Source organism: Rhineura floridana, chromosome 2 (genome assembly GCF_030035675.1).
Source record: "Rhineura floridana isolate rRhiFlo1 chromosome 2, rRhiFlo1.hap2, whole genome shotgun sequence".
Lineage (NCBI taxonomy): Eukaryota > Metazoa > Chordata > Lepidosauria > Squamata > Rhineuridae > Rhineura > Rhineura floridana.
In genome coordinates this window covers 115,837,655-115,852,192 of record NC_084481.1, presented here as the reverse complement: position 1 = coordinate 115,852,192, position 14,538 = coordinate 115,837,655, and the positions used below count along the sequence as shown (strand labels likewise).

Here is a 14,538-nt window from a genome sequence, read left to right as displayed (position 1 = left end):
ACCTTAATAATTGGGATGGCTATAGATTGTACCCACCATTTGAAGTATGTTCTTTTGTGACATTGTTATTTATCTATTTATTTTGGAGAAAAGATCTCCAGTAGGAGTGCCGGAAAGTACACCTCACCTTTTTGGAAATTCCTGGAAAACTTCATCAGCTTGTGGTCTTGAGCATGATTATTCCCCAATTGATCCATGTGATGTTCATTTACAAGCAGGTAGGGATGGGATCTGTTGGCTGGTGCTGGTTCGAAAGCATGGCTTTCATCTTACAGACTGGTATCAATTTGAGTTTGTTCTTTGTCTGATAGCTGCTGCTTTTACTGATCCATTTTTCCCCTTGCAAAATATATTAATATTAATATTGATATTTTGAAATGAAATAATAAATGAAAGGAAATATCGATAAAATTATTGATCTTAATACTGATATTTTAGCGTGTTTTTTTAAAAAACTTTTTTCAAAAATAGCTGTGGAAAATCACGACATAAATCTAATTAGCAATTATAGACATTAGGTGAATTATTGGAAAATTCGGTACCAAATCCAAATTGAGTGGAATTCTAGCATATGTCTTCAGGTAGGTGAGTGTGAAGATACTGCACACAGATATTGTTGATTGGTTTGACAATGTCAAAATGCTTAATATTGCATCAAACAGCATTTTTGTCCTGTGCATCCTAAACAAATATTCATGTAATGAAGACCTATTGGAGTCAGTGAAATATACTTTTGGAGAAAAAATATATAATTAAAGAATTGGCATCCTGGTCCCAAATATATTTGTTGGCATTGAATCTTTACATTACCAAGATAAGATAATGCTTTTAGTGTTACTGTGTAACTCTTGAAATGCCAGGTTCTGATACAGCCAATGTGGTGCCCTCCATATGTTGCTGGACTACAGCACCCATCTTCCCTGACCCTGGGAGTTGGAAGTCCAACACATGGAAGACACCACGTTGGCTACCCCTGTTCTAATGTCACTTTGATAATGAGGGAAATCCCAGCGCTTTCCACTTGAATTTTCCATACCTTGAAATTGTTGCCCACTAAGTTTTTACATAGACAAGGTAGTCAAAAATGTGGTAAAGGAGGATAAGGAGAATGCACAGAAACCGAATGAATTATTTGAATCTGTCTTCACAGTGGAAGACATAGGGGAGATCCCTGTACCTGAACTATCTTTCACAGAAGAGAGTTTGAGGAACTGAGGCAATTAGTGGTAATGAGAGATGAGGTTCTAGGCCTAATAGACTAAATAAAAACTAATAAAATGCTGTGTCTGATGACATCCACCCAAGAGTTCTCAAAGAGCTCAGATGTGAAACTAGTGATCTTCTAATAAAAATATGTATCTTGTTCCTAAGAGTAGCCTCCATACCTGAGGATTTTATTTTATCCTCCATACCTGAGGATTTAATGTTTGTTCCACAAAAGAAGGTCTTTGCAATGCTATTGAATTTAGAGGCTCTCTAACTAAATAGTTATTACTGTCTTTTACTTTAACAGCCACTTATGCAACAGAAGTTTGCAGCATCATTACAAAAGATCTCTTTGTCCCATGCCATTCCTACCTGAGCCCTCTCCCCTATTTTGAACAGTGTAGAAGAGATACCTGTAAATGTGGGCAGATCTGCATGTGCTCCGCTCTGTCCCATTATGCCCACCTGTGCCATAGATATGGAGTTGTGGTAGACTTTCGGAGTAATATCCCAGAATGCGGTAAGTTATTTTTCAGCATGGAATTCCATTTGTTAATAGTTGTCTGACATCTTCTGTAAATTTCAAGACAAATTAAATTCAGTTATCTAAATTGTTGGATATCTGAACTGAATGCATGTGGTTGGATTCAAAGAACCATGAGCAGAAGGAAAAAGTGCATAAGTACTGTTACGTTAACTTTTGCACATGCTAGCTGAAGATTTCCCTCAGGGATACAATATATCAAAGAGTTGCCTTACAATATGAGAAACATGGTAATAAAGAAAACCCATGCTGTGCGGTGGGGCAGGGAAACGTTATCAGTTTGAGTGCCACATGATCTTGTGAGCAGCCTTCTTGGGTCCACGTGCCAGTGGTGTCTGGAACTGGAGGCAAAAATGGGTAGAGCAACAAATGTGACTCTTACCATTGTATAGTTGGCTATATACCACTGCAGCCATGCAAAAATCAGTAGTTTCTACACTCCTCCCTCCCTCCCTCCACCCATCCATATCTCCAAGTAAGAGACATTATCACAGCTAAAGGATACATTCTAGCCAGGTAAAGTAAATGAGGGTGTAGAGCAGGGCCATTGAAGTGCATGGTCTAGAGCAGTGATTCTCAAATGGTGCGCCCAGGCACACTGGTGCACCCTAAGAGGTGGCTAGGTGTGCCTCAAATATTATGAAAGTATAATTTAAAAATGAGAAGAAACCCATTTGTATAGGGTAAGTAATAGTTTTCTATAGTTTAATTTTATTCATAGTTTAAAATATATTAATATTTTAATGTTGTACATGAAGTGTGCCAGAAAATTTTTATGTTTTACAGTGCGCCGCGAACCAAAAGATTTTGAGAACCACTGGTCTAGAGAGAGGCATGCCTGAGGAAGTGGTCTGAGAGCTAGATAGAGAGGATTGCAGAAGCTGCATTTGGCCCCCTGGCTTGAGTGTCCCCACCCCTGCTGTAGCATATGAGCTCTAGTGGGCTATAAAAATATCTCCATAAAGAGCTTGTACAAAGTCTTGCATAAAAGCTTGCACAAATGGAAGAACTTCTTTGGATTGGGACTCATTTTGTCATGCAGTGCTCTTCTGCTAGGTTGAAGACAGCCCTTCTATTTGCGGAAGAGGCATTTAATTGGTGGAAAGACACCTTTGGATCAAATCCATTTTTACTTAATGATCTTGAGGAAGATCTCTGTTGAGGTATCTTCAGAAGTGGTTCTCTACCCCCGCCCTTGCACTCACACACCTAAAATTATTTTGTCCAGTTTATTTTTATTTTTCCTATTTAAGTGACACAGTTATATTTAATAATGTAGATGGGATCCAAACTGATTTTCAAGTATAATTCACAGTACTTTTGTGAAGATTAACCCAAGAGGGTTCTTAGTAGAAAAAGGTTTCAGGGCTACACTGAATGTTGACAGTGTAATAAACAACGGAAGACCTGTTTTTGTGTGCAATAGAACCATAAATACTCCAGGCAGCAATATAGAAGTACGTGGTTTGGGGCTAATTAAACTATGGCTTGAGTTGTGGTCCTCTGCACACTTTTCAGAGTGAACCCCTGAACACAGTGGGACTTATTTCCAAGTAAGCTTACAAGTAAGTATCCCAATGTATGGGATGAAATGTGTTACAGACTTTTGAGAGTGGATTGCTTTTTATGCATTTGGCTTGTAATGTGAGAGATCCTGTTTCATTTGTGTAGCTCTTTCATGTGAAGATACAAAGGAGTACAGTACTTGTGTATCTACTTGTGGAAAATCCTGCCAAGCATTCTCCGTGCCAGAGACGTGCAGTGATGATTGTGTTGAAGGCTGCACCTGTCCTTCTGGAATGTATATGAACATCAAAACTGACAGATGTGTACAACAGTAAGTATAATTTGGTAGGGCTGATATAATCGCTTTGTAAAGGCATATTTTCAGATTTAAGAGGCTAGCAAAGAAATTGGCCAAACTTACAGACATAAAATAAACTGCATAACTCAAGAGGCAGAAAAGAAGTATGTGGGACCAGGTTCAGCATTGGGCTGCAGTGGAAATATGGAGTTTTGTATGCTTACAGGGTAGTTGAAAACTAGGGGTGGCCAGCCCCCCCCCCAGGTTTGCCATTCCAAATTATGAGAGAGTGCACTGGAGTGGCTCTCTTACGGCCCTCCCAAGGCTTTTGCTTCCTGTTTACTAAGGGAAGACACAGGCAGTGATGAGCAAAAGATGTATACAGCAACTCAAAAACAATTCAGTTCCAGAGCTAAGCATTCTTGAATCCTCACCTAGGAACGGATGGACAGATTAAGTCAATTTTTGTCTCATGCTCACATACGCTGCAAAGTGTTCTATCTTGTTTCTGTGCAGATTTTAAAGAAAAAGTCTTAAGAAGTATACATATTTAAAACCAATGTTTTTGTAAAATTGAAGTACTTTTGAGGAGTACATAATAGGTGGTCTGAGGACTGACCGTTAATGTTTTGTTCTTTCTTTTACAGTTTAAAGCTGCTTGGAGCAGCTACAAAGCACAGCGCTTGCCAAATGTGGTAAAATACTTCTTGAAAATGCTCCAGAAAGTGGCCACGTGTTGTGAACTGCAATCTTTTCCTGTGCAGTTGCACAGAATAAAGATGGTTGCCCCATGTACTGATGGGGCCACCATCTTTTTACCATACAGTGTCCCTGGTAGCATCACAGCTGATTGGTTGATCCCTAAAATCTATTGCATAGGCTAGGAGAAGCAGCAAACAAACTTATTTTTCCAAGCATAAATCAGTGCTGAGTTTATGTGAGATGACCAAATTTGTATTATGCTACAGTTCCATTATCTTAAGACTGTGTGAGAAAGAAAGTATAATTCATTAATTGTCAGAGCAGTATTCATTCTGTTTTCCCTTAGATTTTTTAAAAACAAGTATTTTGTGACCAGTATGGATTACTGCTGAAGGGAAAACAGTTTAACAAATTGTTGTCCATATGTGCTATCATCTGTATGTGCATAAATTACATAGTTTGGCTGTGACTAGTATCTCAATATGAATGCATTCCAATATACAATGTTGGGCAAGAATACTTGCTTACAGTATATGTTAATAGTCATTTTGAAGGCCTCTGCTTCTTTGTAACAGGTGAAGTCTTTGCTGTTTCCATGGAAACAAATGTCTGTTTTTTCCCCTTTTAGAAATGAATGCCCCTGCTATTTTCAGGGTATTGACTATTCACCTGGAGAAAATATAATCACATCTTTGGGCAAGTGGTAAGCTATTCCCACAGTATGGGTATTTTCTAATATTCTGTGGGTTCTGTCAGGCATTCTGTCTGGCACAATGTCACTCTGCTATGTTTATGGCCAAACACCAAGCTGCTGGTGTGTGGCTGTCCACGTTGCCCTGATGACTCATCCTTTGTGGGCAGGTGGGCAAGAGCACACTTCAGCCAATTAGCTGGTCTGTGACCTAGACTAGTTGGTTTTGCCCTTGTTTGGGAACAGAGAGGAGTTTTACACCAACCAGCTCCAGTCACATTTTCTGATGTCTGGGAAAGATGTTATCTGCCTGTTGCAGTATTATTATTAATAAAAACTATTATCCATTTAGCTATCTCGTGTATTTATTCTGGGGCAGTTTTTAGTAACAGATACAGCACTGTGTGCATCCTGCTGTTCAATTTTTCATTAGCTTCATATTGTGATGGCATGGTAAGAATATTTTTGTTGCTTGAGAGATCTATAAACACAGAGTCAGACTATTTAATTGGTCCATATGACCCCACATTGTCTACCCTGATTGGCAGTGGGTCAGGCAGAGACCTTTCCCAGCCTTTCTACTGGAAATATCATGGACTTAAAAGCAGGAGTGGTTGGTGGGGTGGCTTCGTCAGTACAATGTTGCTTACCTGGCTTTCCAGTGCTGACGTCACTGCCAGTTACTGAGGAGGGGCAAGGTGGTGAGGAGCTTGGTGTAGTGAAAGCACAGCAGAGGTGAAGCCAGTTCAGTGTTCCTGCCACCACACCTGCACTGTGCTGAGCTCCCAACCACCTTACCCCTCCTCCTCAGTTCCTGCCAGTGATGCTTGCTGTGGGGAAGCCGGGTGAGCAGCACTTTCCCATCAACTGCTACTGCTGAAAAGGAGAGCACCTGCATGCAAAAGTCTACTCTTATCACTGAGCAGTGGCCCCTTATCTCTAGAAATGACTGTCCCCAGCGTGCCACTCAAGGGACCTGTGTCAGGGGTGGGCAACATTTTACCTGTTGAGAGCCAAGTTCCCTTGGAGGTAATCTGTTTGGACCTGCATGCTGGTGGAGGGTGGCTCCAGAGTTGATGATGGGTGGAGCCAAAGACAACAGTGTTATGGATTAATTAAACCAGAATAAAGATAGTCCTGCTTCAATGTTCACTGCCTAACTACTTCAGATTAGAATTCTCAGCCCTATACAGTCTACTCAGAAGTACACCCTGCTGGGTTGGATGGTTATAGAGGATCTTTTTTTAAAAAATAGTACATTAGGTCAAAACTGCTACTGTTCTGGAAAGCAAGTGAAAGTAATTCTTTTCTGACTTTAGTGTCCTACACACATACTAATGTCTGAAGCCTACCGATTTGTTCTCAAACAGCTGGACACAAAGACAAATACAAAGCTTGCAGAATATGTGTTGAGCCCTGAGTGCAAGTGGAGTTAGATCAGGGAGAGGAGTTGGATGAGGACGAGGTCCCTGGGAGTGTTGAAGGAAGGGGGAGCACTGACAGCCTGCAGACTTCTTCGACCAGCCCTCCCATCGAGGCAGAATCCACTCTGCCTGCGAGCTGCCCGCCTGAGCTGTTGGGAAGCGACCCCTCGTGTGCCAACCCCACCCCCACAGGAATCCCTGCTTGGCACTTCAAACGCTTTCCCTCCAACCAGTTTCCTGCTCCCTGAAGCTGAGCCATCACCTAGCAAAGCCCCGCTGTCGGATGGGCCATCGGAGGCTAGCTCCTCCATCTCACGCGAGACAGCACGAGAAGAGGGACTTTCAGAGGGTAGAACTTCAGAGGAGCTGGCGTCTACGGGCAAAGACCTTTCCTACTTAAGCAGGTGCCCATCCAGATTCTAGTGCTGAGTCAACTCTCCCCACACGCTGCAGAGACTGTTTAGGTAGCTTAGCTAGGGAAAGTAGTGAGCCAGAATAAACAAGTTTATGAAGTGCACTGCTTTGGATGTAACCATCACACTAATAAATTGAGAATTAAACCAACCCTCGCCTACGTCTCATGGCTTGGGCTCTGGGTAGGACAGCTTGACTCAGCCATCACCTCCTGTCACCGACGCTCCCATGACTGACACCATAGAGGCTAGCACCACTGCCAAAGGGGGACTTCAAGAAACCGTCGAAGCCTTGTATGCCTAAGTCCAGAATCTCCAGGCAGTAACCCAGAATCTCCAGCTCAAGAATCAAAACCTTCGAGCCTTGATTGCCCAAGGAGATGCGGCACCGGTGGCTGCGCCACCCATCAGAGTCAAGGTGCCAGTGGGACTACCTCCTTGCTATGGCGGCCACTGGCCATGCCACCCGTTAGAGTCAAGGTGCCAGAGTGACCAGTTAGCCACATTCCTTGCCCAGTGTGAACTATACATACGCATACTACAAGCCAAGTTTCTGAATGACGATGTGAAGGTGGTGATTATCATCAGTCTCTTGGAAGGAGAAGCAGTGAAGTGGGCTACCCCGTATCTGGTGAGAAACGACCCTGTCTTGGGTCAATATGCTGCCTTCGTCGCAGCCATGACTGAGATGTTTTGTGACCCTCAGCCTAAAGAAACGGTTGCCTGCGATCTAGGAGCCTTGAAACAGGGGAAGGGCTCCGTGGGGACCTATACTAACATGTTTCACGTGTTAGCTCAGGAGGTGGAATACAATGACCTGGCTTTGACGTACTTCTACCGGAACAGGCTTAGCCCGGAAGTGCTGGACGAATTGGCGCACATCTCCCCACTTGGCAGCCTGGCAGAGCTGATCCAGTTATGTCTGCAGATAGACAGTCGGATTGAAGGTTGCCACTTGGAGCGCAGGGTGGAATTTCCACATTCTCAGGCTCTCACACCTCTCCCCTGCATCCGTTTCCTGCCTAGCGTGGGAACCTTGACTTTGTTGGGGGTGGAGCCCATGCAAATTGGAGGGGCTAGATCACACCTGTCAGAGGAGGAGAAGGAGAAGCGCAGGAGGGAGGGGTTATGTCTGTACTGCGGGAAAGGGGGGCACCTGGCCCGAGGATGCTCCTCCAAAGGAGAGAGAGCTCCAGTGCAGTAAAACTTCAAATCCCAGATCTCGTAGAGGCCCAAGAGTTGGGAGCAAAGCAGACACTGCGGCCTTGCCAGCAACCCCACCCATCACAGCCTGCCCTTCACTTGCTGGTTCAGCTGACTCTTCCCTCGGGGCGAAGTCTCCAGGTCAGCACCATGATCAACAGTGGAGGTTCGTCAAGTTTTAGGGGCTGGAATTTCGCTCAGGAGCATGGTGTGCCCATCCAAATGCTCGAGCGGCCCTTGTCTGTCGAGACCATTGATGGGGCAGTCCCTAAAGTCAGGAACTGTTACCACGGCGATGGAGATGCTGGGAATGGAAATCCCGGGACATGTGGAGAGACTATCATCTTATGTGGCTTCCCTGCCCTGCTTCCCAGTAGTGTTGGGAATGCCCTGGTTGGTTCAACACAATCCCACAATTTTCTGGGACGAAGTGGTGGTGGTGTTTACTTTGAGATATTGCCATCAGCACTGCCAACCGCAGAAGAAGCCTCCCCCCGATATCGTGGCAGGAGTTGCACTACAGGAGGGAGTCGTCCTGCCGGCCAAGTATGAGGAGTATTGGGATGTGTTTGACAAAAAGGAAGCCGATTAGTTGCCCCCCCCGACTCGTCGACTGTGCCATAAATCTGATGCTGGGGGTGCGTATCCTTGCAGGATGGATTTACTCCTTGTCAGAACTGGAGCTGGCAGCGCTAAGGGAATTCCTGGAAACTAACCTGAAGAGGGGCTTCATTTGACCCTCCCAGTCTCCGGCTGGGGCCCCTTTGCTGTTTGTTAAGAAGAAGAATGGGGAGCTACACCCGTGTAATGACTATCGAGAGTTGAACAAGATCACCATTCCCAACAGCTACACCCTACCGCTCATCACGGAGATGCTGGAGCAACTGCGGTCAGCCATGATTTATACCAAGCTGGATTTGAGGGGAGCTTACAATCTGGTACGAATCAAGGAGGGGGATAAGTGAAAGACAGTTTTCAAGACACAGTACAGACAGTTTGAGTACTTGGCCATGCCGTTTGGACTATCCAATAACCCCAGGGTCTTCCAGAACTTCATGAATGACATATTTAGGGAATATGTGGACCGGTTCATGATCGTGTGTCTGGACAGTATCCTAATCTATTCGGACTCTCCAGCTGAACACGATGGACACATGCAGGCGGTGCTACAGTGTCTCAGGGAACATCGTCTATATGCCAAGCTGGAGAAGTGTGGTTTTGACTTGACCATGCTGGACTTTTTGGGGTATTGCATTTCTCCTACCGGGATGAAGATGGACCCAGACAAGGTCCACTGCGTCCTCACGTGGAGCCTCCCCAAACAAAGAAGGATCTTCAGCAGTTCCTGGGGTTCGCCAACTACTACCATTGGTCCGTTGCTAATTACTCTGACAAGACTGCTCCCCTCATGGACTGCCTAAAAGGCTCGGGTCCCTTTCACTGGACTGATGCTGCGCAAGGAGCCTTCATTGAGCTGAAGGTTCGGTTTGCCTTAGAACCCATACTGCAACACGCTAACCCTGCACACCCTTTTGTGGTGGAGACGGATGTGTCGGACATGGCCATCGGCGTGGTGCTTTTACAACCAGCACTGGGGGGGGGGTCTGAGACCATGCACATATTTTTCGTGGAAGTTGACAAGTTCAGATCAAAACTATACCATGTGGGGAAAAGAGTTGTTGGCCATTCGGGATGCATTTGAAACTTGGCAACATCTTTTAATACCTCCCTTTAGTACCACTCCCTATATATATGTATATGTATGTGTGAGTGTGAGTGTATCTACATCTACATATCCATCCATCCATCCATCCATCCATCCGTATTTTTTGTATTTTAATGTTTACGATTTTATTATGTACGTGTATGGTTTTATTTTTGTCAGCTGCCCTGTGTGCCCTATTATAGAGTAGAAGGGCAGGATAGAAATATTTTAAATAAATAATAAATAAATAATTTTTGGAAGGAGCACAGCACGAGATTGAGGTGCGCACCAACCATCGGAACCTGGAGAGCCTCCACACTGCCCGTAAGCTGAATCAGAGAGAGGTGCACTGGGCTCAGTTCTTTGCTCGCTCCCACTTCAAAATCCATTACATCCCTCATGCACAGAATAAGCAGGCAGACGCTCTGTCCCGCAAACCGGAATACCTGGAGAACCCAATTCTGAGATTGCTGCAACTGATTATATCACTCAAGAAGATGGTGGCAGGGGTGTGCCAGGACTCCTGGGTGGAGGACCTGCGGAGCTATGTAAAATAAAAGCAAAAACAAACCTGATGCAAATGTTTGTTTGTAGCTTTTTTATATTTTATAGAACTAAATTAAAGTGAAATAGCTGCTTTTTCAAAGCAAAATATGAAAAGATGGCTGTGGCCCTATGAGCTTCTCTTCTAGCAGCTTTCATGCAACACACATATTTATTTTGAAATTTTGAGAAAATTTTAAATATGGTTTATGGTTTCATGGAGGAACGGCTAACAGAAAAACATTTCAGAATACTCAAGTTGCAGTTGAGGATGGGGTATATTTGTACCTTGGGATAGAAGCTAAATAGAAGCACAAAGATCCCTTCATGTACTAAAATCTTGAAGGGGTCCACATCTTGAAAGGAGCAATGGGTGCCATCCTCTAATATGTGGCTTCCCTATCCTTCATCAGAGGGAATTGAAATGCAGAAAAGTATAGATAGTGGGCTCCTACTGGGAGGAAGGGCAGGATATAAATCTAATAAATAATAAAAATAATAATAATTACATAAAACAGTGATAATTCACAAAACTGTTTTTGATGACAGACATACTAGAATTCGTCAGCCAATTACCACATATGTGCAAATTATTTTTGTCTCAATTCAGTCCACAAGTAATAGCACTGAGGCTCTTAATGCATTATAATCCAGCAGTTATTGTTTTTATTTAAAAAGCAGTTTGAGAAGGGTACAAGAGTTGAAATTGGAGAAAAATAGCATGTATGCACTGGTATGTGCTATATCTTTCTTTGAATAACTCTTTGGCCAGATTCTTAACAGTTTTTAAAAGTTCTGATGGTCCTGACTTTTTGTATTTTTGTTTCAGCCATTGCAGAGATGGAATTATGAACTGCGAAGAAAACAACATCGGTAAATAATGTAAAGATTATATATAACCCAGTATCCCTTCAGAGAATCCCAGCCTTGTGTATGTGTACATGCACACATAGATGCATGCACACACAGATGCATGCACAAGAAGCCTGGAACAGGGAGAGATTGAAGGAAAAATGTAGTCGTGTTTTCCACTAGCTCAGTGTATGATTCTGCATTATTAATCTGTACTTTTTTAAAAAAATGCATGGAAATTCATATTTAAATATGTATATTTCATAACCAAATGCTATTTAAATAATTTTTCTCAATGTATACATTTCTAAACATGTTTTATAATAGAATAAGAAATTTTAGACACATTTTGTTAAGTTTTAGAGCTGAGAACTGTATCACAAGATTCTGAGAACTGCAGAATCTGAAATACAATTATGTTACAGTTTGCACTTTAGTCTGGGAGGTGTGAATCAGGTCAGTTCATACTAGAACTGATAGAAATAAAATTCCTCAATCATTCCTACTCTTGTTAAGGGTAGCAGAAGAAATTTGAGCCAGATGACAGATGTAGCATGCAATCCTGCTGCTCCCAGTATTTTTGTCTGAGATCTGCTGCTTGTTTTTAACTTCTGTTGGTTTTTATGTTAGGCTGCAATCCAAATCCCCTTCCACTAGCCTCTGCCCAAGGAATGATGCTACTGTCATTCTGCCAATGCAGAGCTCTCTGCTATGCCTACTGAACATGTAGGGGATATTCCAGTGGCAGGGTGGGGGAGGCTGACCCAATCCAGGATCCAGTGGATCCCAAGCTGGACCCAGTGTCATCCAGGCTGGCACAGTGATTTACCTGTCCTCCACCTTCTTGGACAGTGTGAGTGATGGAGATGCAGATGTGGCAGTGGCTTCACCACTCCATCATGCCCCACTGCTGCCCATTTTTAGTTTATATTTTGTTTTGCTCCCCTGCAACTGGTTCTCAGAGGCATACTGACTCTAAACCTGGAGGTTCAATACAGCGATTATGACTAGTAGTAGTCACTGATAGATTTTTCCTTCATGAACTTGTTTAAGCCCCTTTTAAAGTCATATAAACTACTTGCCACAAGATGTAGCAGCAAATTCCATCAACTAATTATGAATTGTGTGAAGTACTTTCTGTTGTTGGTTCTGACTCTCCTCCAGTCAATTTTATCAGAACATCTTGAATTCTTAGATAGAGGGATAAAAAAACTCTAAAAAATTAGATGCATAGGACTGAAGTCCAAATGAATGAATATAAAATGGAGGAATATGGCTAGGCTCTACCTCTGAAGAGGGGGTTCCAGGGGTTTATGATAAATAGCAAGCTGATTATCATTTTTGTGTGTGTTCTATATTTGTAGTTCATGATTGTCCTGATGACCAGATCTACGTAAACTGCAGTAATCCACAAACAATGGAACTAGGCAGGGAGAGAACATGTGAAAATCAACTGCTAAACCTCACTGTATCTGCACATCTTCCTTGTTTTTCAGGGTGCATGTGTCCTCATGGGTAAGTAAAAACAAAATCTTTGTTAAATTTTATCTTTTTGTTCGATTTGCCCATTTCACCACCTAGCGTACAACAGTTCATTTGGTAGTTTTGCCTTTTGTCTTTAAGAACTTGAAGACAGTTGATGAATATGGCTAGCTCAAGTTATTTTGTGCTCCCCCTTTCTTGTCATATGCTGGATAACAAAAAGCAAGCACCATGCAGCAAAACAGTGTTAAAAGCCTACACAGGAGGAGGAAGGGTGGGGGTATGTATGTATAAATAAATGACAACAGACACATTCTTATTCCTGTACAGCCCTGTACTATTCCATGGGACAGCGGTACCCTTTAAAGTTGTAGTTTTCCTCCTTCAGTATATTTAGGAATGAATCTGGTGCCCTCTAGGTGCTTTGGACTTACACCTCTCATTTGCTCCTGGACTGATGGGAGTTGTAGTCCAAAACATCTGGAGGGCACCAGATTGGGGAAGGCTGGTCTTGGGATTTATGGAGCTCTCTCACTGGGAGTCCATTTAAATAAAAAATAGTGTCTCTGTGTGGAAACTATGTCACAGAATCATAGAATAGTAGAGTTGCAAGGGGCCTATAAGGCCATCAAGGCCAACCCCCAGGCTACTGCAGTGTGGGCCTTCTCAGTGGTAGTCCCTAGGCTGTGAAATGCCTTCTACTCTAAGGTAGCATACTTCTGAACACCAGTTGCTGGAAACTGCAGAAGGGAAGAGTGCTCTTGCACTCAGGTCCTGCTTGAAGGCTTCCCTTGAGCATCTGGTTAGCCACTGTGATAACAGGATGCTGGACTAGATGAACCAGGAGTGCTGGTTTTAACCTATAAAGCCTTACACAGCTTAGGACCACAATACCTGATAGAACACCTCTCCCGACACGAACCCACCCATACACTACGCTCAACATCAAAGGCCCTCCTCTGGGTGCCTACTCTGAGGGAAGCCAGGAGTCTGGCAACAAGGGAGAGGGCCTTCTCAGTGGTGGCCCCCAAATCATGGAATGATCTCCCTGACGAGGTGCGCTGTTATCTTTTTGGCGCCAGGTCAAGTCTTTCCTTTTCTTCCAGGCATTTTAGCATGTGTTTTAAAATTGCTTTTTAAAAAATGTGTTTTTACATTTGTATATTTTTTAAATGGTTTTAATTGTTGTAAACTGCCCAGAGAGCTTCTGCTATGGGGCGGTATACAAATGCAATAAATAAATAAATAAACTGTTGCACATATAATATGTCTAAAGGAAATCTGAGAATTGACTGGACTTTCAGTTGATTTAAATAGTTTAAAAGACTATGGGAAGATAATTCTTGTGTGCATGCATGCTTAAAGGTTTGCTTATGAACTCAGCCCACCATGAACACCACCATCATACTATGTATGTGATTATTTATCTTTTCTTACACAGACTGTCTTTGTTTTCCAAAATTTGTAAAGAAGCTCGACCTAGTCTACCCTTTCAGTTTTCCTAAAGTAGCCTTGGTACATAGAATCTAATATGTCTTTTCTTTTACTTGTTCTGTGTGTACAAGGCATCATGAGCTTAAATGAAGCTCCTAATTCTTTAAATAGAAATCTCTTTTTAAAATTATTTATTTATTTATTAGATTTATATCCTGCTGTTACTCCCAGTAGGAGCCCAGGGCAGCAAATTCATTTAATACTTTGCTTTCATTAAAATCAGCTTCAGTTTGGCCACAGTAAATAAGAATTGTTGTTGTTATGTGCCTTCAAATTGATTATGACTTATGGCAACCCTATGAATCAGTGACCTCCAAGAGCATCTGTCATGAACCACCCTGTTCAGATCTTGTAAGTTCAGGTCTGTGGCTCCTTGATGGAATCAATCCATGTCTTGTTTGGCCTTCCTCTTTTTCTACTCCCTTCTGTTTTTCCCAGCATTATTGTCTTTTCTAGTGAATCATGTCTTTTCATG

At 42.8% G+C, this 14,538-nt stretch overlaps 1 protein-coding gene across 12 annotated transcripts in view; it reads left to right on the top strand.

The window, feature by feature from the left end:
• Nucleotides 1-14,538, top strand: part of OTOG (otogelin) — a 208,398-nt gene that overhangs the window by 47,803 nt on the left and 146,057 nt on the right. For all 12 annotated transcript variants that reach the window (XM_061610232.1, XM_061610233.1, XM_061610231.1 and 9 more), the window contains 6 exons: nt 94-218; nt 1,514-1,726; nt 3,422-3,587; nt 4,885-4,959; nt 11,065-11,108; nt 12,452-12,602. In XM_061610232.1, the coding sequence (XP_061466216.1) occupies nt 94-218; nt 1,514-1,726; nt 3,422-3,587; nt 4,885-4,959; nt 11,065-11,108; nt 12,452-12,602 (774 nt within the window). The remainder of the gene's footprint in view (nt 1-93; nt 219-1,513; nt 1,727-3,421; nt 3,588-4,884; nt 4,960-11,064; nt 11,109-12,451; nt 12,603-14,538) is intronic.